This window comes from Platichthys flesus, chromosome 1, assembly GCF_949316205.1.
Source record: "Platichthys flesus chromosome 1, fPlaFle2.1, whole genome shotgun sequence".
In the NCBI taxonomy this organism is placed as follows: domain Eukaryota; kingdom Metazoa; phylum Chordata; class Actinopteri; order Pleuronectiformes; family Pleuronectidae; genus Platichthys; species Platichthys flesus.
The window spans coordinates 10,194,025-10,221,050 of record NC_084945.1 but is presented as its reverse complement, the minus strand read 5'-3'; the positions used below and the strand labels follow the sequence as shown (position 1 = coordinate 10,221,050).

At 42.2% G+C, this 27,026-nt stretch overlaps 1 protein-coding gene across 1 annotated transcript; it reads right to left on the bottom strand.

Moving 5' to 3' along the window:
• Positions 1-996: 996 nt before the first annotated feature.
• cdh16 (cadherin 16, KSP-cadherin) lies at positions 997-26,784 on the bottom strand. Its single transcript, XM_062381919.1, has 17 exons — positions 26,723-26,784; positions 26,510-26,608; positions 24,149-24,283; positions 23,618-23,747; positions 23,241-23,399; positions 21,704-21,900; positions 17,267-17,392; positions 15,255-15,405; positions 14,364-14,576; positions 13,638-13,714; positions 11,308-11,499; positions 7,374-7,615; positions 7,155-7,285; positions 6,349-6,588; positions 2,883-2,999; positions 2,125-2,241; positions 997-1,826 (listed from the first exon to the last, which is right to left on the bottom strand). The coding sequence occupies exons 1-17, from the start codon at positions 26,765-26,767 to the stop codon at positions 1,726-1,728; spliced, it is 2,472 nt and encodes an 823-aa protein (XP_062237903.1). The 5' UTR covers positions 26,768-26,784; the 3' UTR covers positions 997-1,725.
• Between the last annotated feature and the right edge of the window lie 242 nt (positions 26,785-27,026).

Sequence of the window (27,026 nt, the reverse complement as noted above, 5' to 3'; positions counted from 1 at the left end):
ATTTGGGTTTGTGTCTAGGTCACAGTGTCATATTGCACTTAAAGCTGCTTTGACTGATCTTGTACTAGAAGACAGAAGAACTGCAAACAGTCAGGCAGACCCAGTTCTGTCATGTTTAATCTTTGACTCGATGAAATTACTCTTTTCTCAGCTCTGGTTTGGTCTCCACCAACTCCTGTGAACAAAAAGGCAGGAGCTTAGTCCCACAAAACGTATTTGACTTTCTTCACTAGCTTATTGTTAACTTTCTCAGATTGCCTGTTTGTAAATTTGACACACAGATGCTTTTTAAGCCAGTGGCGTGCACTGGTGACCAAACCGGGGTTGATGAAAACAATAAGATAACAGAGTACAAAAAGCTAATTTAGGAGATACAATTCTCAATGGGTTTTCAACAAAGGCTGGGAAACCATAAATGTAAAGGCCACCTATACAATACTGATTTAATGAAGATGGTTTATCCCTAAATTTAATTCAGTGTCTGTGAGAGTAAATGCATTTTCATAAAATCAGTGACAATGTGGCTCAGCCCCTTTCTTCTCCTCAGAATCATTTAGGAGCAGTTATTTAAAATCAAACCTTGGTGCAGCAGGCTGATGAATGAGTATGCTGCATGTGTTTAATTTGTAAGGCCCTGTCTTCTGTGAATTGGAAGTGATTAGTTCATCGGACACTGCGGTTGAGTGTCATTCAGTGGACCTTCAGTTGTTGAGCTATTCATAGCAACACTTAGGTCTGTGTGTATAGCGTGGCTTGCCTGTTGGGTCGCCTGTTCCGGGTTTCTAATGCTTTAATCACAGGGACAGGAGCTTGATGCAAATGAAGTTACACGAACACGATGATTTCAGGCGGCCTCATTAGAGTAGATGTGTTAATTATGCGGGGGAAGAAATGAAGATATTTCATGCTATCAACTGGTGACGACCAAATCTTCAGCTGCAGGTATGAGTGCTTCGAAACATTACAGTCTATAAACAGTTTAAAAAAAAAGGATACTTGTGTGAAAATGTTTTTATTCTGTTGAGGTATCACATTAAATTCAATTATATGACAGAATTTACATGCAGGTTTCTTCTAATTTAGGGTTTTACAACAATCCCTCTGTGGCATATTTATCATATCACATCAAGGATCAGCTAATATGACCACATACAATGACATGAATGAATATCAGGATATTTCAATTGTGTATCATGTCCAAAGTTGAGACGAAGAACTTTTGGAGAATAATTTCAACACCGAGAGAAACGTCAACATATTTTCAGAGAAAAAAATGGTGAAATTACAGGAAGGAAATCCCTATTTTCTTTCATAAGCAATTTATTGCAATAATATTACTTTAATTTCAACAGTTCATTAATGATTTCCATCAAAAAACTTTCTCACAAAATTACAACTAAATTTAATATTCTAAAACAATAATGAAAGAAAATGACTTTGATTAAAAAATCTCCCTAATACAATATAATAAGAACCATATACTGATCTACAGCAATACAAAATGAGCACTGAGCATTCACTTGACATCTTGACAAGCTCACAACTATTATGTGATTTTTATTTTTTAGGTCAGTGTACATATAAGCTACAAAGTGAAATATACTATACATTCATTTTTAGACATTCACAGTCACTTGATGGATTCCGTGCCCTAAAAGCAACATTATTACATTAGCCCTGTCGTCCAGGACAGTGAGCAGGACGGACAAAACACTATCATCCTAATTAGATTGAGATCTTCAGGGGAACTCTCTCCTGGTTTGTTTCGCTCGGCGTCTTTGGGTTCTGGTAGGACAGTCTCACAAAAACCACAATGAGGATAGTTCCTGGAATAAAAGAAAAACACAATTTTGTTAAAATATTCCGGGACATTTCCCAACATTGCTGTGTTACTAGTGAACATTCACAGTGTCATGAAGTCTCGGTCAAATCTATATCATCTCGTATCAGCCTGCCACCAAAGCTGCTTTCAGACATGAGCTGAAGTCTGCACATTGTCCTTGAAATTTTCCAGATGAGCTCAAATCTCAAAGTCAGTTGCTCTAGAGTTTTTATGCAATTGTTCCTGCTAAGTTGAGTCTGTGAACTGAGTGTGAGTCGCTGAGTCAGCACGAAGCATCTTACCTATGACTGCAAAGGTGCCGAGCAGAATTCCCACTGCTGACTGAATAGTTGGCATGCCGTGCAACCGCTTGGCAGCCATTTTGCAGTTCCCTCTGACGTTGCAGGGACACACTGTCACTGACAGGAAAAGAACAACATCACACAAAAACATAGTTGTTAATTAAAAAAAAAAGAAATATAACCCACTGGAAAAATGTGTTATGTTCAGGACAGTTTGATTTGTTTTGTTTCAAACACTTCAGATGGCCTTGAAATAATGGAAAATGTGTTTTGGAGGCATATCTTCATTCCTGCTCATATATTTGACAATAACACACACAAACATAATCTCAATTTGGAGGTGACAGCTTGTTTTTCACACATGCTTCACTAGTGACTTTTCTCCCTGAGGTGCTTAAGAACCTCACCCCGTTTTAACTGTAAAATTACAGGCAGTTAAAACGCAAGGTCAATACTCTTCACACCTCTTAAGCTTATATTGAACTACATAGTTTATCTATCTGCACGATAACTTATGTGCTGTTGTGTGGTTTGTATATAAGGTGTCAGCAGCTTATGTTAGGCAGAACGCAGTTTTAGGACCGCTGTGTAATCACACGCCTGCAGCTGGAAAAAATCATTTGTAAAGCCACGTTAGGACAGAGTTATAGGACGAGCTGGCACACAGGGCTTGATCTCTATTGATTGTTCTTGTACGCTTTTGTCCCGTCACCTCCCCGCGCTCGCTTCGGCTCATCAGCAGGAGCGTCAGCATTTACCTGGCAGGTTTATGAAGGTGCTCCTGGGAGGGGAGCTGCTGTCAGAAATGGTGAAGGGCACGGTGTAGACCTCGGGGGACAGGTAGGGGATGTTTAAGGACAGGTTGGTGTGAGTATCTGAAGTAAAAAATAAATAATATAGAAATTGACTGATTATTACATTTTTCTCATAAATATATAACAATTATAGACACAAGGCGTTTCACATTTTTATTGGATAATAATTCAAATTTTGGAGGAGGGGTACATTTTGATCACACTTGCATATAATCTGTCCACTAGTCTCACATTTCGGAAACCATTCATCTTATCTGTTTCAGACTTTGCATGTGAATTGTTGAGAGCCAAATGAAGAGCAGTATTAAATTTGGTGTGATTTGGAAAAGTAATTTGTTCAATATTAATAAGCTTCGAGTAAGCATGGGACCAGTGCTCGGTGGCAGCGGAGACTGAAATGAATCGGTGTTCAGCGAACTTTAAATGAAAAGCTTCAGGGCTGCATGAACTAAGTGGCCGGTCACCACTTGCCGTCGACCAATTACTGCAGGTCACTTCCACAGTTTCAGAGAGAAAGCTGCAACCAGCATCACCACAGAGCAAGGGAACGGTCCATTCCAAACAGGCAGGTTTAGAACTCCCCTATTTAGAATGACTGAACAGCAGGACACAGTAGAAACAAGATGACGATGATGTTTGAGAAATAATAGGTGTACATTTCCTGATACTGCCATTTGGGGGCCAAAGAAACATGCACAAACAGCATTGCCTCCTGTGCAGCACGAGTTGTTATTCACAATCCAGGCTCACTGATCAGAAAAGGTTTTAAATTAAGATATAAACTCTTTGTTACATCTGCAACGCTGAAGCCTGTGTCAATAATTATCACATACCACTTTACAATCTTTTACAATTCTTGTTAGCAAGAGGAAAAGAACCAACCCCTTTTCTGCACAACACAGCATGAGAGACTGGTTTGAGCTGTTTATGGAGAGGTCTGTCGAGAGTGAGCCTTTATCTTATCTAAGAAAATCGGTCTAAAATACACGGCCGGCCGCGTGACGTAAAAGCCCTGTCCAGTAAGCGAAGTGTTTATCAAGCTGTTTGAACTCTTATCTGAAGGTCTTAAACTCCACGCTCACACCTTTACCGTCATTGCCCCTCATGTTCTATTTGTCAGCCGGGGAGGCACAAGCTGTGCCGTGCTCCTCGAGAGACGCCTAATGTCTTTATCCTCCATCGTCGCGTTGTTTAGCCTCTGATGAGACATTTTCACAGAGCGGATCTGTGGCCGGCTAAAGTATTTATACATCGCAATGTTATTAAATGTGTATGTGTCAGACTGGATGTACCAAGTCTCTCCCATTATGGCTTGACAGTACATTCGTGAGATGACACACACACACGACCACACACACACCCACCCACACACACACACACACACACACACACACACACACACACACACACACACACACACACACACACACACACTCTCCCTCTAACACACACACACACACACACACACTGGTTGTGGTTGTGCCACGCAAACGGGCAACCCTACAGCTGACATTACACTGGCACAAGCGCACATCATTGGTATACGGCCATTATTGGCTGAAATCAGGTGCAAAGCATTCTGGGTGGTTCCTCTTTTAGCCTCCATTAGCTGGCAGGAGCCCAGCGGTGACGCCATAGAAATTACACAGATGATATAATTACAGCCGGGCTCAATCAATAGCAACAGGAACAGGGGAGGGAAAGAAGGAGGTTTAAAAAAGAAAACAGGAAGGGAAGTGGATGAGCTGTTTGAATGACTTATTATGATAAGACGTCAGTGGCAGTAAGTGGTTGACATTAAATAAGGCCAACACGAGCGGTTTCCGAAAAAAGAACAAAAATATTATATTTCCCATCTCAGACAGGGCTGGAGAAATTATAAAGGAAGAAAAATAGAAGAGGGCGATTGGCACATGTTCAGGGACACATCTCTCGGTTTCTTTCACTCTCTCCCCGTGGACGGCTATGAGCTGTGAGTGAAAGCATAAGTAAAGAGGCTGCATTTGAAAATCCATTTATAGGTGATGTCACATTGCTCGGCCTTGTGGCTGCCTGATAATCTGTCTTCTCCAATAAATTCACTTTCTCTTCGCTCTCCAGAAGCAGATTCTTATCAATACAGACTTAAAGCTGTTTACTTTGAACAAACCAGTAGACACAAACCATTTCGAGCTGCAGGGGTAATTTATCTACATGTCCATGTGAAAGTCATTTTGAAAATCGAACATGATGGAACGTTTTAGATGTCTACTCAATTCTCTATTGCTCGGTCATTTTAGGAGCAAATGTCAGGCGGCTCACTTTGCATGCTCACCAGATCTGGTCAGGATTTATGGTCTTATTTGGGTTGATGAATATATGCATGTTTTGCAGTATTTTGTACACGATTTAAGTATAATTAATACTTTGATACCCTATAAGTACGGCCATGTTTCGGTCCCTGTGTGTGTTTGTGTGACAGATAGAACTTGAGGACGGACGTTTGGTAAATGCAATATTCCATATTCACACTCTCCAGCTGATTCACTTTCGGGGCTGATCAGGTAAAGGTCAACATAAACAAGGTCAGAAGAAATGCATTTTCCAAGATATCTCTGCAAATAAGGGAGTCAGTGAGACAATCCAGAGCGGATATAAGTGAGATCAGGAGGAAAACACAAAGGAGTCCGAGAATGACATCAAGATTCATCACACGATCTCTGCATCCTGTGGGAGCGACAGACATGACTAATTCATGATCATATCTGGTATGAACAGGGCAGGAATGACATCACTATGACATCGTGGTGAAGTCAGAAAATGACGTCACGTAGTGTCATCTTGCATGAACTGTGGCAGCCAATGAGAATCGAGAGAAAACCCATCACCTACACAGAACATGACATCGTTATAGAATGTACAAAATTGAATGAAATATTTTTATTCAATGAGTCCACTTTAAGAATTGATAAGAAAGTTGTTCTAATTATGATGAATGTAGAAAAGTGGCTTCCCCTGATAAACCTTAAGAAATTGTGCTTGTGTATGTTGGACAATGGACTTGCTTGGGTTTCTTTAGGACGTTTCACCTCTCTCATCCCCTCTCAGTTTCTGTGGGTCTGTACCTCTGTTGAGAGTACTAATGTTAAACTGTCAGTTCACTGACCCCCCCCCCCCCACCACCGGGTGAGGCTTGGTCCAACAGCGCCATTAGTCCATTAGAACTGAGGAAGCCTCTTTGGGAGGAGGTGAAACGTCTTCAAGAAACAAGTCCAGATGCCAACACACACAAACATACCGTAGATACAACGACCTGGATGACTGAGAATCTTCACAGATATTCTCCTGACAAAGAGTGACCCTCCTCTTCTCTCTTATCATCATGACTTGATAATCCTGGCTGGATTCACCTCGTCTGCGTTCACCTCACCGTTAATCGGCGTGAGCTTCCAGTTCCGCCGAACCATGGCATCACTGCGCAGGGAGAAGTTGAGCCGCCCCCCGTGCTGAGGTCCGTCACTGTCCCTCGAGGCCAACACCAGCGCCTGGTCCTCCCAGCGAGGAGTACACAGGTACTTCCAGGAGTAGTCTCCAACCAGCACCGGGCTATTGTCATTCACATCCAGGATATGCACTGTCACCAGGGTGGACGCGGATAAGGACGAGTTTCCTGAGGGGGATAGGAAGAGATGTGGACAACACAATTTCACACCAAGGTAACAAAGCCTACAGAACAAATCCATGTCTCAGTTGTTATGATCCCTGTTAAAACTAATCCCTGAAAAATCAAAGTAGATGCTGTGAGAATCAGAGGGATGGAAGTCGAGGCCGGAAGTCGATATAAAACTCCGCCAAGGAGTTTCCTTGACGGAGTTTCTCAGCAGGATTTGTTTGCTGCATTATGCAAAAACATAAATAAATATTAAGGGAACTGATATCTGTGAGTGAGATCAATGTGAGTTTTTGGGTACTGAGAGATGTTCTGATGCTTATCATTCAACTGGATGACTCCCAGTTCATCCCAGTTCAACCAAATCACTCACTTTAAAGCAGTCTATGAGATTCACACAAAGATGATTCAGTAGAAAGAAAAATAATGATCAAATAAATACATGTATTAATGGGTTGAATCATACCTGCATAACATTTAGTTGAATCAATAGAACATGCACAAGCCCAGACCTCTTTAATAAAACACTTGTTCAGTATGAATACAAAGAATAAAGGTGAACTTACGTCCATCAACCGCAATGACCTCCATGGTGTACGTGCTGTTCTCCTCTCTGTCAAGGGCCTGCACAGTTTTCAGCTCTCCAGAGTATTTACCTATTGAAAAGTATTTCTTTGTGTCCCCTTGAAGAGAATACCTGCAGAGAATAACAAGTGCGTCTCTGTCAAATTAGAGCTGCATTATTGCACGAGTGATCATTCATACAGTTTTCATCCAAGGTTTACCTGATGGGGTGCGAGTCGGGGTCATGGCCTCGGATGGTGGCGATGACCCGTCCCGGCTCCTCGCCCTCTCTGACGGTCACCTCGTAATGGCTCTGCGACAGGATCGGACCCTCGTTCACGTCGTCAACATAAATAGCGACTGTGGCCGTGGACGCCGGTCCGTAACGTCCGCGGACCAGAGCCACTGGGTTCTGACCGCTGAGCACCAGGATGTACTCGCTCTCACGCTCAAAGTCCAACACCTGTGACCACAAGCAAAACACCCACAGAGGACAGAGTATGACCTTATACAGAAAAATGATCTATGACTGCAAATCAAATTAAAGCCGTGAAGTGACGAAATCCCATTAGAGAGACCGGATTCGCCCAAAACAGAAACATTTTTGTTACCATTTAAATACCCAGACGGTTGATAGTTTCCCATTCCCATCATGCAACATCGTCATTTCCCTATTGGGTGCACAAGTGTACAAATTATAAAAACCATGCCTATTGAAGCATATATATACTCTTTCAGCAAACTTTAAACCAAGTTCAATGGAAAATTCAATAAGATGATTCACACGGCAGAGTTCTTGGTGTGAGAAGATGACTGGAAATGGAGGACGTATGGCTCAGATTGAAGAGAAGAAGAGACGCATTGGGAGGGCAGGCAAAAGTATTGAAAGGTTAAGCAATATATATATGATGAGGGAACACAAAAGTAATCCTCAAAAGAATTCCCGTTGCGACCCTGCAGGGGCTCAGTAGATTCCCTCTTTTGCGAATTCTCAATTGGATTAAATGGGGGCAAAAAAAGCTTCCTAAAAATATTTTCATTCTTCAATAGGCTAAATTACCCCCCCCCCCCGAATATTTAATGACATTATCGCTTTTTTCAAAGATACTCAACGTCTCAGAGCTACAGCTCCTAGAAACAAATTCAAAGACAAACCTTTGAATTTGTTCTGTGGAATCAAGTGCTTGTAATAAGGCTGCTGACAGACAGCCCAACACCCACGCAGTAAAGAAACACAGCATGTCATCTGGGACCCGGCACAGCCCCTTGTTTCCACTCTCTTTATTTTTCTTCCAAGAAAAAGGATTTCACTGGCAGAGTCTTGCTGCGTTTCCGATACGAAGCAGACACTGAAGTCACAGCGGAAAAAAATGTTGATTTAGTGTGTCACTAATTTTCCATGATGATACAACGGCTGCTACGTGATAGAGCACTGAATATCCCTGTGTAGGGCGGATGTATCGATAGATTTGTACGACAATGGAATTCATATAAAATGATGTTGACGTTACTGGACATTTGATACATGAATTGGTGATTGTAAAAGACTATAAATTATATTTATAAGTTCATGAGTTTAGCCATGTACCACTCTCAATGCTTGTCTGGGATGAACAATAAATAATAAGGAGTATGGATAATAAGGTAAATAAGGAGCGGTAGATTTCAAATAATATAATCTGCAAACTAAAAATAGTAAGTGGGACCTGTTGACTTTGTCGGACAGAATAAAAAATGAGTGGTATGTAGATATTCATTGGTAATTAGTACCTAAACCCACAGATTGAAGAGAAAGGAGTCATGATTTATCAGAATATCCTATTTATTAGATTAGTTTAATGTAATCCCATGGATCTCATCTTGGAGAGCGTGTGAGACATCAGGTTTTCTACTCCAACGTTTTCTCTGTGGCCACAAAAAACGAGACACGATTAAACCAGCGGCGCCTCACATCATGCTGCGCTGTTGCCAAGGAGAAGAAACACAGGCCTTGGAGGGTGCATGAGTACCACTGGTGACTGGAAGTGATGCATCCAACTACTCAGCGTGTGTCAGTGCACCAGAACATGTGCATGGACCCTGGAGGCTGTGGTCGGTCATCTGAACCACCAGAACAGGTGCCAGTGAGCGGACGTATTTAACCTTAAAACAAATACAGACGTTTTCAGACCCCTTCATTTTGTTGTAAAATCAAATTTAACATTGATGAAAAGGCAATTTTTTGCCAATTTAAGTGAGAACTTCTTTCTGGCTACTTGATAAAAAAACTACATTTTTATAAAAGTCTTATGACCCTCTGCTGTGGGACTTCAAACTTGGGTCCGGTTGGTTACACCATGTTTGCTTTATTTCCACCAAGGAGGTTATATATTCCTCTGCATTTGTTTGTTTGTATGTTACCAGGATTGCTAAAAAACAGCTCCACTGATTTACATTCAACTTTTTGGATGGTTGGGGAATGACCCAAGAAAGAACCCTTCAAAGTTTGGAATGGATCCGGATCAGGGGGTTAATCCAGCATAATTTTTTTCTCTTTCTTTAATATTTAAAAATTAGGGTAATGTAAAATTTTTGTTGGTTTACCGAGAAATAAATCAGAGACCTTCATAAAAAAATTACTATCCAGACTGTACAGTGAAAAATATTCCTTTCAAATGTATCAGAGAATGGATATTTCGCAGTATTGTATAAGTTTACAATACATGTAAATGCAACATGGCGGATCAGCCTTGGCGGAGGAAAGTGCTCGCAAAGTTCCATTCAAGTTTTGTTTATCTTTTTACTTTTATATTTCTACTACAAGACCTAGGCAATTGTGTGTAGGTTCATTCAGCCTTAGTGGATCTCTGGCTCAACTGGGTGTGATTCTAGTTACCACTGAGATACGTGTGGAACCTTGGGTTCACTTGGGGTCAACTCATTTTCTTAAAACAGGAAATTTGCACTTTAAACCGATGAGTGATGGATGAATTTGTGTTTCTTATTTATGTGATTAATTGAGGTGTTAAAAGCCTGGTAAAGTTTGATTTCGTTTTTCTTTAACAAATAGTAAAACGTCTGACGTGTACAGTTCTTTCCCCTTGATTCGATTCTCCTCACTTCCTCTTGTTCATTATACATTTACCTCAATGGGCAGCCTCGAGCCCGGGCGGTAAACTGCTATTATTGTTCACCACAATCTAATTATTCACTCATGGGCTGTGAGCAGTGTGTAATTTCTAATAATGAAACTTGTTTGCCTTGTGGCGCTGACCTCACATTCTGGCACGACGTATTAAAGGATTTGCTCAAGAGCGTGTGAATCCTCCGGGGTTTTACTTCCAAAAGATTTCGATTTGAGCTTTATTATTATATTTCTTCTCATGTGCTAAATAAAACAACAGTTTCCCTTCGAGTGGTGCACATTTAGTCACAGGAATATTTCACGAGGTCAATGAAAGAGCTTTAAACACAGCTCCTCAAAGAGAGTCTTCATGTGTGCAACTGTCGTAGAGCAACAACATCCATTTTTTTGCTTTTTGACATCTCCTGCTTCATCTCAGACCTTGTGCAACTCACAGTTCAATCACATCCATCAACTCCCACAGAGAGTTTGAAAGTAATAACCTGGCTCCCGCTTCGCCCTCTTATAGAGACCAGATCACCACAGTGCACACACACACACACACACACACACGCACACACACACAGACACACAGAAACGCACACCCACACGAAGACAGACACATTCTCCCTGCATCCCTGAAATGCTGTGCTGGATTATAGGCTGCTGAAAGGGTGACCGCCTGGGACAGCAGAGATTTTTAGGACAAAACAGTTCATTGTCATCTTGACTCTTTCTTTATTTGAGGCTAAAGTATCGATGTATTGTGATATTCTCCCAAATAACCCAGATATGACTCGACCTAAACGTGACCTCTTTGGACAGCACAGTCACCGAGGACAGACACAAGCCCCCAAATTGTCCTAGACATTTATAGTCGTGCCCCTGAGAGTTGAAAAAAATCTGTGTGTACACTTTCAATCTCTAAACAGGATTTCCCCAAAAATATTTAATTAACATATCGCAATTTGGACTGAGCAAGAGTTTCCCGATCTTTGTAGGTCCGGTGATGTTGTGTTTATAGAAACTATGGAATGTTTTGTGTTGTTCACCTTCGAGAGCACAAGTGACACCTCATTGGTCTGCTTGTCCGTCACTAATGTAAAGACCTCCTCCTCGTTTCCAGACTCCAAGCGGTAGTCCACCTGCCAGCTGTCTCCTCCTCGCACGTCTGCGTCCCCTGCCAGCACAGCTGTGACTGTGGTGCCCACGGGGGCGTCCTCCAGGATGTGAAAGGGCCCATACTGTTTGGGACAGAGACAGAAAATATACAATCACTGAGCATAACTATGGATATAAATTATAATCAAAACAAACAGCGTCAATATATTTTTTTGTTACACTGCAATAAATGTTTTTGGCAATAACTACTATAAAATGTAGACTGTGCAGTCTGCTTTTTTTTCTATATTAGGTTGTTTTAACTGTGTGATATATTAATGTGTTCTTTTGAACTTTATAATAAGCATTAACACTTTTCGAGTTTATGTATTAATAATTAAATAAAATAATACTCAGCCATTATTTAAGCAGATTAAACAGTGGTCTATAACCAACACATAGTCAGGACCAATGCATCTGATAATCTTCTTTTCAGATTCATACATTTGACGAAAATATCCCTGAAAAGTAGGTTTACAGAGAGCTGCAATACTGGAGGCAAGGTAGTTTGAGAACATATGTTTTATTCAACTGCAGGAGAGACTGAATCATAATATTAAATATTCATTTCAGTATGTTTCAGCTACTCTGTGTTGTTGTTGTCATTTTGTCCTCATCAATAAGTCACGCATCAATAAGTCTGCCGTAAGTGACTGCATGTGAGTCTACGTTTGCCCCGGCTTGCCCTCCCGGCGTGAGGTGACCTTTATTCACACACCTCTGTGTGTTTGGACAGCCGTTTAATCTACCACTCACAGATGTCCTCTGGTGAAGCAGCCACAGTCTCTGATCTGGCTGCCCCATCAGCAGGGTCTCTGAACCCAGCCCTGTCACCACTCGCCTCCCACATCACCCCCCTATAGCGCTGCCTTCACATCGGCATGGAAAAAGCTGCACTACTCAGGCGTGACCCGCTCAAGAGCATTTTCCACCTCTGTGTTTGTGGTGTGTGTGTGTGTTGGTGTGTGTGTTGGCCATTATCTGAGCGAACACATCTAAGCATTCAGCTTAAACAATTGTTTGCTTGAAAGGCATATAATTAAAATCCTGGTTTGTAATAACGACACAAAGGCGACAGATATTTTTGTCAAAGAAAAAAACTCTTGAATCTTTTATCACATCTCCTGTTATTGGTCTGGACAGTCCTGCCGAAGCTCTGCGGCCAATTTCCGCTGTTACATTTAAAAGCGGTGCCTCTCTCTCCCCCGTCAAACTAAAACGTTCCTTCACAGCTCATAATGTCCGCAAACATCTTTCAGTGTCACCGCAGTCTGACGTAAGGAACAGCCAGAGACTGCCTCCCCATTATCGCAGCATGATGGCTCTCCCACCTAACTATCAACCCTCGTGACTGTTCTCTCTCCTCTATTATATATGTGGGTGGAACTGAGGGGATTTTCTATAATTGCCTATCTTTAGCCTATTTTGTTCTTTCATATACTAGCAGCTGCAACGAAACGAGGACTGCAACGCCTTGCTTCACTGGCTTTTGCTGATGTGTTCAGTTACACGCGCCATTGACTGCTCTTCTGTCTGTCCTGGGAGAGGGACTCCTCACATGTGGCCCCCTCGGAGGTTTCTACGTTTTATTCCCCAGGTAATAGGGTTTTTTAGTAGTTTTTCCTCAGTCTTGTTGAGGGTTAAAAACAGAAGAATTCGCCCCTTCTTAAGCCCTATGAGACAACTTGTGATTTGTCAATAGGGGAAATACAGATAAATTTGATTTGATTTAAAAATAGTTTGAAAATAGAGTCCATCTGAGAACTTGGGTACTCCAGCAAACCACTGAAATAAAGAATTATCTGATTCAGATTCTTACATAACTGTCTACCACGCTAATGGCACTGGATGTCGTCATTATGAAGATTTGGCCATTTATTAATGAGTGGAAAATAGTCTCCAAAGAAAGCCTCATGAGATTAGACTCTGATAACAGGATCCACTTGTGAGTACAAAGAACTGAATAAAACTCCTCCAATAACACGGTCCTATCGCCATAAGCCAGAGATTAGAAGACATATTTAGTTCCCCGCCAGGAAAATTAGATCAGTGACCTGCAGAGTAGATTCACAGTCTGCAGTCCAATAGCCACTTATTACAGCCTGTGATGTTTAGCTTTAGTCTTTTCTTTCAACCACATCGTTTATCTTGTCCTGAATGCTACGTGTGCTTGTGAGCGTGAGTGAGTGTGTCAGTGGGTTTGAACAGCGTGCTTGCGTACCTCATGTCGGGAGAAGACTGGCGGGTTATTGTTCTCGTCCTGCACCGTCACAACAACAGTGCAGGAGCTGTTTAAACCTGCCAGGGACATCATCACAGCGTCTGTTAGTGACTCAGGTTCAGTGCCTACCCCCCCACCCCGATCCGTGAGTCATGTGGACATCATCATCTGTCACCCGACCAGAGGCTAGCATACATCCACTGGACGACGTAGCATCATTGAAGCCACTGACGCAGTCGCCCACTAGGTTAATCAGCTTTTCTATTATGAAAGCTATTTTACATATGCATGGCATTATGATACTCTGAAGCAAAGCTGCTGCTTTATGAATCAACTGGTTTATAACAATTTCCTCATAACGATTGTTGTTTAAAGGCTCAGGGTGTAGAAATCAGCGACATCTAGTGGTGAAGTTGCATGTTGCAGCTGAATACCCTTCCCTTCCAAACATGAAGGAGAACCTGGGGTAACCTTCAGTCATCATAACTAGTCCAGTCTGGGCTACTGTAATTAACATGGCTGCCTTTATAGAAAGGACCCAGTCCTGATGTAAATATGGAATATTTAAACATAAAGGGCCAGTTCTAGGGTTAATAAAAAGATGTTCTACTTAAAAAAGAGGAAAAACCAGCCCACTTGCCTAAAGATGCAAGTCACAGTTAATTTCTTTAGGGTTAAGGTGAGGTTGTTAAATTCAATATGGCTTTAAAAATGATGCGTAGTCACCTTTGGCGTCCTCAGCTGTGATGGTGAGAGTGTACTGCGGTGCTGTGCCCTCCATACTGTCTGCTTGGACCGAGATGACCCCAGAGTCACGGTCCACTCTGAAGAGGGCACGAGGACTCTCTGGAATTTGCCCGACTAAACGGTAGAAAATCCGCACGTTGTCCGTCTTGGGATCGTCGTTGTCGGCTGCCTGCACTGTGAGGATTTCTGTCCCTGGTTTGGGATACAACAGAAAAACGATGGATAAATTAAAATTATTTCATTTTTTTGGTCAACTGTCATTGACATACAACACACTTCATCCCAGTTTTCCCAGGTCTGTGCACGGCCAAGGAACCTAAACAGTTTTTCTCTCTGCAAGGAGATACAGTAACACACCAAATTAGAATCAGGGGGAGGATGGATATAACAATAGCTGTCTCTTTTAATCCTCACTCAGCGATTTCATTTAGATTAACAGATTGTCCTGGCTGATTCATTTCCCAGAATCATCCGTTCTCGAGCGTCAACAAAAAAGCTTTTATGGAGGGACCTTATTTGTCATAACACGCCATGTGCTTTTTATGAGCACGGGCAACAGCGATGGTGCTTTCCCCTCTGTGTCCTGGCAAAACTCCCACTCGCCTTTCACAAAAGGTATCTGGCACTCTGGGCCTTTTCATCACTGCCGCGTTGCCTCTAGACAGCGTTTCTCTGCCTTGTTGTGAACAATATTCCCATTATGGAGTCAATGTGACCATTACCATTATTCAGAAGCCTCATTATGACGTTCTATTATGTGGGTGCTGGGTAATTAAAGACACATTAAAACATGTGAGTACTGCTTTTCATGCAGTGAGTCAATTTCTACAAAAACCTTTCCAATTGTTTGGTGAGGAACCGGCCAGTTACCTCGAGCAGCCAGTTCCTTCACCACAGTGTGGTACTGAGCTTGTGGGAAGGTGGGTCTGTTGTCGTTGGCGTCGCCCACCATCACCCTCAGCTCCACGGGCTTGGCGATCTCTCTTCCGTCGGGACGCTCAACCACGATGCTGATCTGGAACTGACAGGACAAACGGACAAACACCGTTTTTTGTTGTTGTTTTTTGTTGTTATTGATTGTTAAAGCTCTTATATTATTATATTGAAATAGAGGTAGTAATGTAAAAGATAAAGTTATCCTGCAGTAGATGGATGGACTGATTAATAGTGGATGGATGGACGGATGGACGGATGAATGGAAGTGAAAGTGCACTACAACATTCATCACTTTGTTCTCCCCTGGCAGACGGATGCATGAAGCTTACGCTGTGAAAAGGCTCCACAGGCTCCATCACTCAGGAAGTTCACAGCCTGACTGATGGAGCTGTGTTCAGACAAGAGGCTCTTCAACACATCCATGGATTATCAATCATTCTTGGTGTGATGGATCTAGAACCTTTCAATTAGTCAGGATAGAAAAAAGTTCCTCTACTTCACCTTTTCCTCTTTTTCTTCTTTAAATCAATTAAAATATCATGGAAAGTGACATTTTCATGAATACAAACTAATGCTATCTTTTCTATTATTAAAGTCAGCAACAGTTGGGATGTAAGTGTATCTGTACTTAACTTAAGTAGCTTTAGTTTCAGGTGATTTTTACTTTTACTCGTCAACATATATCAGCCAAAATACGTACTTACTATTTTTACAAAACATTGCGTGATATGTCCTCAATGTTTTTTCTATATATTTTTTACCATAATTGATTACAAAAGGGAAATTGGTCCATTGATCCAATCAGAGTGGAGCGGTAACATTAAACCCCGCCTCATTCCAGAAGCATAGCTCACCAGCAGCAGCAAATACACCATCCCCGAGAATCAGACCACTGCATTAGCGAATAGGAAACACACTCTCCAAGTACTTTAACTTTTGATACTTTATGTATATTCAAGAGCAATTAATGACTTTTACTCAAGTAGACATGTTAATGTGGTACTTTTGCTTTTGCTTGAATACATTATGGTCTATTGCCATTTCTTTAGTAGAATGTTTGGGAACACTAAATCAGTAGAGCTGATCAGGCTGATAATGGATTTTCAACCTCTACGTCTCTACAGAAAACAGAAAGTGCGGTGTGCCCGACACTTTGGTTTAAATATAATCACTTCCTCTGGTGTAGTTCAGTATTATGTATTAGTCCGTGTTGTTCTTTGACCACTTGAGCATTTGTGCCAGAATGTACCGTTCACTGAGCCATTCAGGGCTCTCAGGGGCTTCACTTGTGTTCACAACCCAAGAGTAAAACCAACAAATATTGACCTCTCTGTTAGTCTGAAGCAAGGAACTTTTGAACTGGAACATATAGTTTTACAACCCTTGTCATAATAGAATTATAATACTGTGCCAGAGGCTGGATATGTTCAAGGAACAGAGCTGCTCTTCAGTTTTCTCTCCTTAATCACCCCTGTTCAGTATAAAAATAGCTTGTTCTCTGTGCTCAAAGGTCCTTTAATAAAATCATTAAGATTCATAAGCTGTTTGTAAATTTGAGTTTTCTTTTCATGAACAACATGAGATATTGATTAGTGCAATTGCATGTGACGCTCGATGTTGTTTTTCTTTGGCATATTAATCCATGATCCTGCTCTGGGCCATCAGCGGCTGCAAATAATTAAAAAGTGGATAAAATCGGTGTGGCTCCGTTGGATTTATTAGCGAGCATCTTGGGAGGACCTGTAAATAAAGAGCTTTTCAATCAAGCTAACCATGTGGACAGATATGTTTGTATTACATATTCAAAGATATGAATAAGGGCTTGTGCATGTCCTGAAGGAGCCGTGAAGCCCTACAGCTCTAATGTTTAGATAGGTTCAACAGTAAACACGTGAGCACATTCATTACTGGGCACTGGAGGTGTTTTTGCTTGCAGCTGCACAGACCTGGTCTTGGGTCTCTCTGTCCAGAGGAGCATTGAGATAAATTACTCCTTCTCTGCTGATGGTGAAGAGCATCTCTGGGAACTCCCCGTCCAGACTGTACTGGGCCTGACTTCCACTCCATTTGACCTACATACACACACACATACATACAAACACAAAGTTATGAAAACAGAAAAAAATGATTATACAAGTGTGGTAAACCTTGCTTTTTTTTCTATCATGTTATTAAAGGTTTTATTTATCTGAGTACAACAATATATCATAAACCTGTGCAGCTTTGCAGCAGGACCTGCACGACGCGTAAGTACAAAGCTAAGCAACCATTTGTTTACACGATAAGGAGCCATCCAAATGCACTGACAATGATGTGGAACAGAGAGCTCGGCCAAAACTAACTATGCAGGCTGAAGGGGATTTTCCACTCTGCTTTACAGCCCTTGACAGAGCACTGTTCAGTGGAGCTGAAAGGACCCATGGTCGCCATCAAACAGCACCCAACAAGGAGAGGAGCCCGGTCACGGCACAGCTGATGCACACCCAGGGCATGTGTATCTGCTCAGCTCACTGTCACACACTCCTCCCTTGTTTTGGAGATGGCTGCCCAAATGCTCGGCTCTTGTATACACAAAGCCACTTCAATGCAGCTGGCCGCCTCCGAGTGTTATGCTGTGTTTTCTGGACCTCAGAAGTTATATGTTGATAGAGCTGATTGATGAACACTGTCTGCTCTATATAAAGTTCTGTACAAAACAACTGTGAGGTCATCTGTTTTGCCTCCGTCAGTGTTCGGATCTGCAGAGCACTTTCCGTCCCCCTCTATAGTTCGGGCTGCCTCAAGAGGGTTTTCTGCGTGTGTGCTTTTCTCGGAGGCGCTGCAGAGAGTAAGCAGTTGCTGAATTACACAAAAAGGGCAGGATGCCCTGCAGCTGATGACACTCGCTGTTCATGGATCCAATCGATAGCAAATTAATCTGCTACTATTTTGATAATTCCATGATTGCTTTGTCCATTGTCAAGGAAAAAGTCCCAAGGGTTGGCTGTCATCGCCTCTTATTTGCTACCTTTCATTGTAATTAGTAATAACACACTAAATATCTCTCGGCAAAAGAGTGCTAGCATTCAAAATATGTCCCCTCTGAGAAATTATCATTAATGATGCTGATTTTTTGGGGGGTTTGCCTCTTGGGGGCAGTGTAAACAAGCTCGAGGCCATCAAACAGATTATTTACACCTTCAGCAGATACAGAGCTTAATCTGATTTACTTGGAGTCACTTTTCTGTTAGCTGTCAGCTAAATGGGAAACTTTCCTCATCAGCTATATCTTTGTCCGTTGTTTGTCTCAGCGAAGGTTCAGCAAATGAGCCTACACGGAGTTTTCAGAGCTTCTCGGAGTGAGAATGAACCATCAGCTGTATGCAAGGTTCAGCGACACATCTCTGCTTCCTCCAACTAGCCAGAAATATCTCGAAGTGTAAGTAGAGTCTATTAGCAGTAGCTCAGCGATCAGGGGACGGACCCGCGGCCGCGAGGTCCTGTCAAGACAACATGCTTGGCCAGTCACAAGTCAGTCTCAGCTGTCAATCATGACAACACATTTTTTATAGCATCAAATAATTAATTGAAACCAAAAACAAAAATAGCACACAAGCAAACAACAGTGTGATACAGTGTCTTAAATTGACAGAAAATCTCTTTGAGGAAGATTTATTTTTGTTTCTAATTTTTTGTTTGTTTCGTCAAAACTAATAACATGGAGGAGGCGGGAAAGCACTTAGCTGAAAGAAGCTTAATTGTTCTGTAGAGCGGAGTCGACTTGAGGACTTGACATTATGAGTGAGGCCTTTGACATTATACACAATCATCTGATCTATTGTCAGAGTGGAGAAAGTCGTGATTACAGCAGCCTGGTGTTCACACCGACGTCAGATCATGTCTGATGAGTAACGTGCGCTGAAGGGTATCGATGATGCACGTATCAGTCGTGGTATTCAAAGCTGGTGATGAGGCCATGACGAAGGTCTAGCGGGGCTCGGACCAATCCTGTAGCAAATAATCAGATTTCATTAGACTGCTAAAACTGATGCGGTTAAGAGCTTTGACTCATTCATTCTCAGGCTCTGAGGACTCTCTTCCCCTCCAAAGTCTCAATGGATTGCATTACTAAGTTCAAGTTGTTCCACTGATTACATTAAATAACCCAGGTTTTAGGCAGGCAATCAGAAACATGCGATAGATAAGAGATTCAAATTAACCTCCCGAGCCCCGGTGACGCAAACCTATCATCGCGAATGCCTCGGTTTCGCATTTGGAATCAAACCCAGAGCTCATTTTGCTCCGGCTGCAGAATCAGTCAAATTGATCTCGACATCAATCTCGGCTCATGACTGATTTCCACACAGAGGCAGACGACGGCAGGAATGCAGAAAAGCACGTTGAGCAGCAGATTTCATTCCAGCATCTGTAGTCACACCGAGGACAGTGTGGGCGCAACATCTGTCACAGATGAGCGGACGTGGACTTGACCGCTCCGTTTATCCGAGGCAGCAGCGGAGGGAGGAGAGAGATCCACGGAGTGTGTGTGTCTGAACAAGACTGTATCTGTGTGTGTCATCGCAGCGGTGAGTCCCACCACCCACGGAGCGCAGCATGTACGATCACTCAGAGTGGGCGAGATGAGGCTTCCCCCAAGTAAACATCCACGTTCACCTAATCCGGTTTCAGAGTCAGGGTGAGGACAGATGGGATGGCTGTATCTAAATGGTTTTATATGATTGAGTCAGACATGGAACAATAGAGGCTTTGTTTCTCACTCCTGTTACACATTTTTTAAATTAAAACAGAAAGCGGATACACAATCTCAGCAAAATACCATCACACACCCTCATTTGCTAACACGCTCATTTATTAATATCAAAATGATTAATGAATGAGCCACAAAACTATCTGTCCTGAAGCGTTGTTAGGGAATTCAACTTGCAAGACACATTTTTTTTTGTTTTTGGTAGATTTCCACTCGCCCATTGAAAATATGACAAACAAAAAAAATAATCCAATGTGCCCACGCTTGTAAATCCACACATGTGCGGTGGGTGGAAGGGGCTGTTGGAACAGGAGAGATGAGAGGCTGAGGGCGAGTGAGGGGGAGGTGGGAGAAGACAGGAGGAGGGGGAGGTAATGTGATGTATCCACTGGCCACTGTGACTCGCAGCAGAACCCGCACGCTGCTTTTAATTCATCGACTTCACACGACTCTCTGTCTCACCCGCTCAGTCCGCGCATTTCAAGATTTCTTTAAAAAGCACAACCGCCATGGGCCATTTAGTTTTCTTTACTTCACGTGTTAGGAAAAACCTCTGAGGGCTATTAAGTTATTTATAGACATGCAGCTGATATGGGTATAATGATGAGCCAGGGGTTAGACAAGCCCGGTGGACGTACACAGAGACCTGTGTGTTACAGGAAGCTGAGAGAAAACCCTCTAGCAACAGAGTTAGCTGCTTTACGAGATCAATTTGAACCAGATTGATGATCAGATATCGTCAGGCAACACTTTAGTTTGGAGTTGGTCCTCGAAGGAACAGACACTGAGTCTGTGGGCGTGGGAACATTTTGAGAACATCCAAAAAGTTCTGTGAACAGACAATGTGCCCATATCCTCACAACATCACCATCGTTATGGCTGTAGCTTCCTCCATTGTTCTGTTTGTAGCAAACAAACAAACTTTGGCATGCAGGGTGGAAACAAAATCATTTTCATAAATTTGTGAAAAGCAGGAAATTATCACAAGTGAGAAACTGGAACCAAATCATGTTTGACTTTTTTGCTTGGAAAAATTTAAATTAATTTTTGAGTTATTAATAAAAGTAGTTGCTGATTCATTTTTTTAAGTTGCTGAATGAATTAATGAACCAATCAAATGTGAAGGTTTTTTGACACTTGAGGTATCGAGCAGCCTGCTACATATTCTCACTGTTTATGAGTCTGAAACAAATTCCTCTGTGTTTGAAACATCATTTATTTAACTGGACATTAAAACAGTATCTGGGTGAATTCTGCTCTTAAGCTGCTTTTTAATCAAACCGCTCTGAGTGGTGGTCAGTGGGTGGGAGAGTGGGTGGTCATGGGAGTTGAAGTGACTCAGTAGCCTGAAAGGATCCATGGCATTTGCACAGCATCAATAATTCAGCGTTTGGTCACTTAGGAGGACCCGAGAGGCTCTAAAAACAGCAACTGGCAACGTGATGCCACTTTACTCAGTCCAGGCTATTGACAGAATTTGATTAATCTCAATATGATAACAGTCGGAACTGCATTCACACGACGTCCCGCACTTACCCAAAGCTGCTTGGACGATTAAAGCTAAAATAAGTAAAAGTGGCTTCAATGAAGATGAGTGAAAACGCTCGAGGTTGTTGTGTGTCTGCGTGGCACGCACCTGAGAGATGGGGATGGGGTAGGGGCCCGGCAGGTTCTCCTGGAGTCGCACCGGGTCCGGGGATGCCCAGGTGTTTCCTGTCACCTCAACGGTAACGATGCCGGTGGTGAAGAAAGCGTTGGCCTTCCCGGCCATGTCCTTCACCATCACCGAGAGCTTGTAACGGCCGCACATCTCCGGGTCCAGAGTGGAGGCTCCTGGTGGTCACAGGGGGATGAATTCAATACAAGAACTCTGTATTTCAAAATCACTTTATTTCAGAATGTAGCTCTTTTACGAAAACATCAGTGCTGTATTTGACGCAACGGAAAATAACCCATTTTCAAGAAACACTCAAATAACTAGACGTGAAGACTTGTGGAAAAACAAGGAGACCCGTCTCTGGCTGTAGTTCCCCTGAAAAAGATGTGACTGATTTCACACATCACCCGCTTCATTTAACTCGCTGCTGCCTATCTGAGCCACCTGTGTGCTGTTCTTTTTTTATCACTTCATTTCCAACTTATTGCTCAGATGGAGAGAAATGGCACAAACACCCACTGCAATGGCAATTCTAACCGTTAGTCACAGCTCACTTAAGAAAAGAAAATCAAGAAGGTAATTTGAGGGAAACCAGCGGAGATGTCGGCCGGAGGCGAGGGACCAGCGAGCGTGAAAGTCGTCCGGCTCCTGCCAGGCCGTAACAAAGGACCGAGCCAGGGCTACACACACACAGGACTTTACTGCGTCTTGAGTATATCTGTGTGTGTGTGTACGTGTGTAGGTGTGTGTTCTGTATGCACATGTGATTAAATGAACTGTTATTGGCCAATCAAGTCTAAGTCCATCATGTTGTGTCTCATCACAAGATATTATTTGTATCACATTTCATATATAAAACACAGTAAGCATGACAAATAAATAAACCCTTTGAAATATCTAAGGAAATAAGGATGCATGACTGAAGCTTTTTCATTTTCCAGATTTGAAAATGTTCTCCTTTTTCCAATTATGTTTTCAAAACCACTGTGATTAAAACTAGTAGGTATTATGTGAGTTCATTTTGTTAAGCGCAGTCTGTTTCAAATGCAACATCCCTTCTGTGCACTGACAGAGCCAATCTTCTATTTTTATTTCTATTTATTCGCCCCATTTACTGTTTTGTGTCTTCAGATTTTAACCATTCTGAAACTTCAGAAGCACCTCTTTTTGTTTTCTTTTGTGTTTGCAGGAATGGCTCTATTGTATTCTATTCTATTAATAACCGTATTTTACATTTGAAGTAAATTGATAATTCACTTACTTTTACATAAACAAACACAGTTTTGATATTTAGAGCACATTCAACTTGTTTCCTAAAGAAATGTGACCAGTATAAATACTGAGCTTCATTACGGACAATGCTGCAAAACTATTTCTTGTTACTCATTGGTTGATATGAATAAATGCAAATTGCTAGTTGGCTGTTTTTTGTGGCAAGGTTAGTAATTAGCTACTACAAGACATGAGAAAGCCTCAAGGTGTAGGGTGTTCTCCTCTGTCCCTGTTTGGGACTGACCTTCCTCAGTGAGGGAGACCTCTCCAGTGATGGAGCCGATGGAGAACATTTGGCTGGAGGGAATCCTGGGCGTCTGTTCCATGAGCCTGAACCGCAGGTCGGCATGAGCAGTGTCGAGGTCGTCCCGATCCAGCGCCTCCACCTGCATGAATGGGATCCCTGAGGGGGGAGTGCAGAGTCAGTCATGTCCTATCTGAGCCCATGTGGTTGCTGAGCCTTGTAGCAGTTTGCAGAGAAGTGTTTCTTAGAGTGATAGAAATGTTTCTGTTCTACGTCGCCACATCATTTTTTCCATTAATACTGAGTTTAACATTCAATTTGAATCGACTGGCCCAGACTGAGTCAGACGGTCGCGTCAGGGCTCGAGGTTCTCGTACCTTTGAGGAGGCCGAGCTGCACGCTGCCTCGCATGCTCTCCCCTAGGAAAGTGGGCACGTTGTCGTTCTTGTCGATGACACACACTTCGACAGTGAAGCTCTGTCTGTGCACCGAGGCCCTGAAGGACACCTGCACGCACAAACACAAAGCATCTTTAAATAGCCCCCGCATGGAAGTGGTGCGCATGAGCCTTCCGCGGGAGAACATCACGACAATCCAAAGAGCGATTATCCCTCAGACTCAACCCTGGGAAGTTGTGTCCACACATTTTGGGGAGTTTGCAGGAGTTTGTCATAGTCAGACGTTTTCACAACAACAGGAAAAGTTTGCATCTGTTGCCTGTGAGAAAGTGAATCAACACACCCGCTCGCTTTACGTGGACATTTTCCTGCTGTGTTCTCAAATCGCCACACACACATATTTCCTGTACAAATACTATGGGGTGTCTGAAGTACAAGTTCCGGAAAATATCCCCAGCCAGACTGAGATATTTACAGAATCCCCACTAGTGACACAGTGTGGTGTGCTACCTGCAGGGAGTATGACGGCTGCTTCTCTCTGTCAAGCGGTTTCAGGGCGTAAAGGAACTGAGCGTCGACGCCGAATATCCCCTCATCGTCCCCGGTCAGCACCAGGTCGCTGTAATTACTGGGCAGGCTGTGGAGCTGCCGTGAGGAGAGGAACATTCATTAAACGGTTTGTGGCCCGATTAAAAGCAAGTCACGTGCATATCCTAATGTGCACTAATCACCATTAACACGGCCACTTACATGCATATGCTGTCCTGCTGCTTTAAAAAGTCATTAGTACATTAAATGTGTATTAATCAGCTGCCACCTTATTGTTGTTTAAACAGCTGAACCCACATCGCCCGGCTGTTTGGGAAAAGACTGAGCTGTTCAAACTGAATAGCTGTGACCCACTTGTAATGGTTTGTGTCTTCAGGAGGAATTAACAGGCTTAGGGGTTGGAAGGGAATCAGGATTAAAAGATGAGCCAACACATTGTTGATTTCAATCTTTTCAATGTTTTTTTTTTTACAATAAGAGAAATGTAAAAACAATTCCATATGTATTCCTTTAAATTCTCTTTGTGCCTGCACCTTGCCTTTTGACTAATAACCTAATTACCTCTACACTAGGCCCATGCTTTGCAGCAAGGCTCGAATAAGCAGGGATGAAGTTTAGATTTGATTTTTTTGAATGAGGTTTAAACTTCTCTTGAATGGCACATCACCACAAGGGCAAACAGTCCCCTTGTGAAAGAACATTTAAATTCACCAGATCCAGATTTTTATTTGGTTCTGCACCAATTCGCAGACACTTGTAAATATCAGTTGGATTTTTCACAATTTCTATCCTCTGAGAAATCGACGAAAACACATCATCTCTTGTAATGTTCAATAAAGTGAATATATCGGGAATCGGCCCCCTGCTCTGGATCCGCACCAAGATTCACCTTTTTTACAAAAACAAAAGTGCTTGTATAATCCTGCAAACTAAAAAGCAAACACACAGATGGAAACGTTTTCCTTGGTGCAGGTAAATATAAATATCACAGGAGCGTAAACATTTTCAATTTGATCCAGATCTGTTCTCAGGACAACTCCTTCACAGTAACCCACAAGATAAGTTCGACTCTCACTGTGCTCCTGCACTTTGAAAGGTTAAATAAGGTGATAATTCAAGAAGCTAAAATGGAAGCTATGATGAGTGAAGAGCTGACAAGTGAACACACCGGCATGAGGAGCTTTTACCTTGAACCAATCTGCCGCAATTATTGTGTCCTTTCCATTTATAACTCAGGAGCAGGACTATTATCCCACTCCTCCACTCTGGCCATTAACGTGCTGTTTAAAGTGTGTTAATGACATCAGTCAGACAAAAAGACTGACAATACGTCTGGCTTTCATACAAAATGGGATGACTTCTAAACTCAACTAATTAAAGTGCCAGATATTCATGCTGCAGCACGATCCATAAAGGCTGCCTGAGTGACACGGGCGAACAAATCCGCCCCGTCTGCCGTGCGGCTGCATGCAGAGGCTGAGTGTGACGCCCGAGAACCATTGTGAACACTCCAATTATAGTCTGGGAAATGACGGCAGCATGTTCGTACATCTCAAACCTTGAGGGCTAGAGAAAAAGAGACAATTTTCTATTTTCACTTGCTCACCATAGAGCCATGAAGGTCTTGGCTCAAAAGGCTGAAGAAAGATGCTTTCATTCACCTGATTTATTCTTAGCATCACAAACAGTATTCATTTATCATCTAAAATAGAACTACTGCCAACATGTCGAAATGTAATGTAACCTGCATCCTTACTTAGTATATAACGAATATAACATCTAGAGGGACACTCGGGTAATACATATCTCGGCTAAGGCCCAAAAATCGACATTTGAATTCCCAATTTCTTATTTCGATTTGCACTAAATTGCACACACTGACTAACATCTGTCCCTTAAACATTTTTCATGAAGACCCATTTATTGTTCCCTTGAGAAATTTACAAAGTTAGCTAAAACGTGAAAAAACGCCCTATCTCACAATAAATGTGAAAAACGAATCCCTGGATCTTTCCCTTGACCGAGTTCTTCACTGAAATCAAATGGATTCTTCTCTGACCCATCCCGCATCCTTCCATTAAGTTTTCTGGTATTGCGTTCAATAATTTTTCTGCATTATCCTGCTAAATAGCAGACAGACAAAAATGTCAACAAATTCAGCTCTTAGTGATTTGGCACTTAGCTATGCTCTAACCCCTCCCCCAAGTTTAGCTGGAAAAGATTTAAAACAAACTCACAACGATTGCATATCTAATATTTTACCAAAAAGCACAATATCTCAAACATTTGCTGGGTCGATTCAAGTAAATTGAAAGTTCTTACCTTGGCTAGATACCATGGGAAAATACCATCGTAGTTTTCAGGGACACCGATTTTAACATTTGCCCCAGAGCACGGTGCTAAAGTGTAAAGTATCACCAGCTGTGAAACGAGATATGAAATTAAGTCTTAGTGATGTTGCTCGTGCAGTAACATGCTCTTGTAAATGACTGAATAACAGTTTAAAGTGTGTGTTTTTTAATGGCAGCATCTTACTATGAGAGCCAGGATCAGCATCGGCGTGGCTCCTGTGTTCGCCATGAGCCTCTGTGAATGTGGCATATTCACAGCATTTCAAACCAAATGGCCTCAAACCCACAAGCAACACAATTCCTGCCCCGTTACTGATTCACCAACAATGGAATACTTTCATAGGCAAAGATTTCAAAGTTTTTAACGTGGACCACAGTCCGATTTTAATGCATAACCACCTTTAAAAAATGAGTCAGTCAGTAGCACATGAGAAAATAACAAAGCTGATCCGATTTGTAAGTAAAGCAGCTATTTGTATAAAACACAT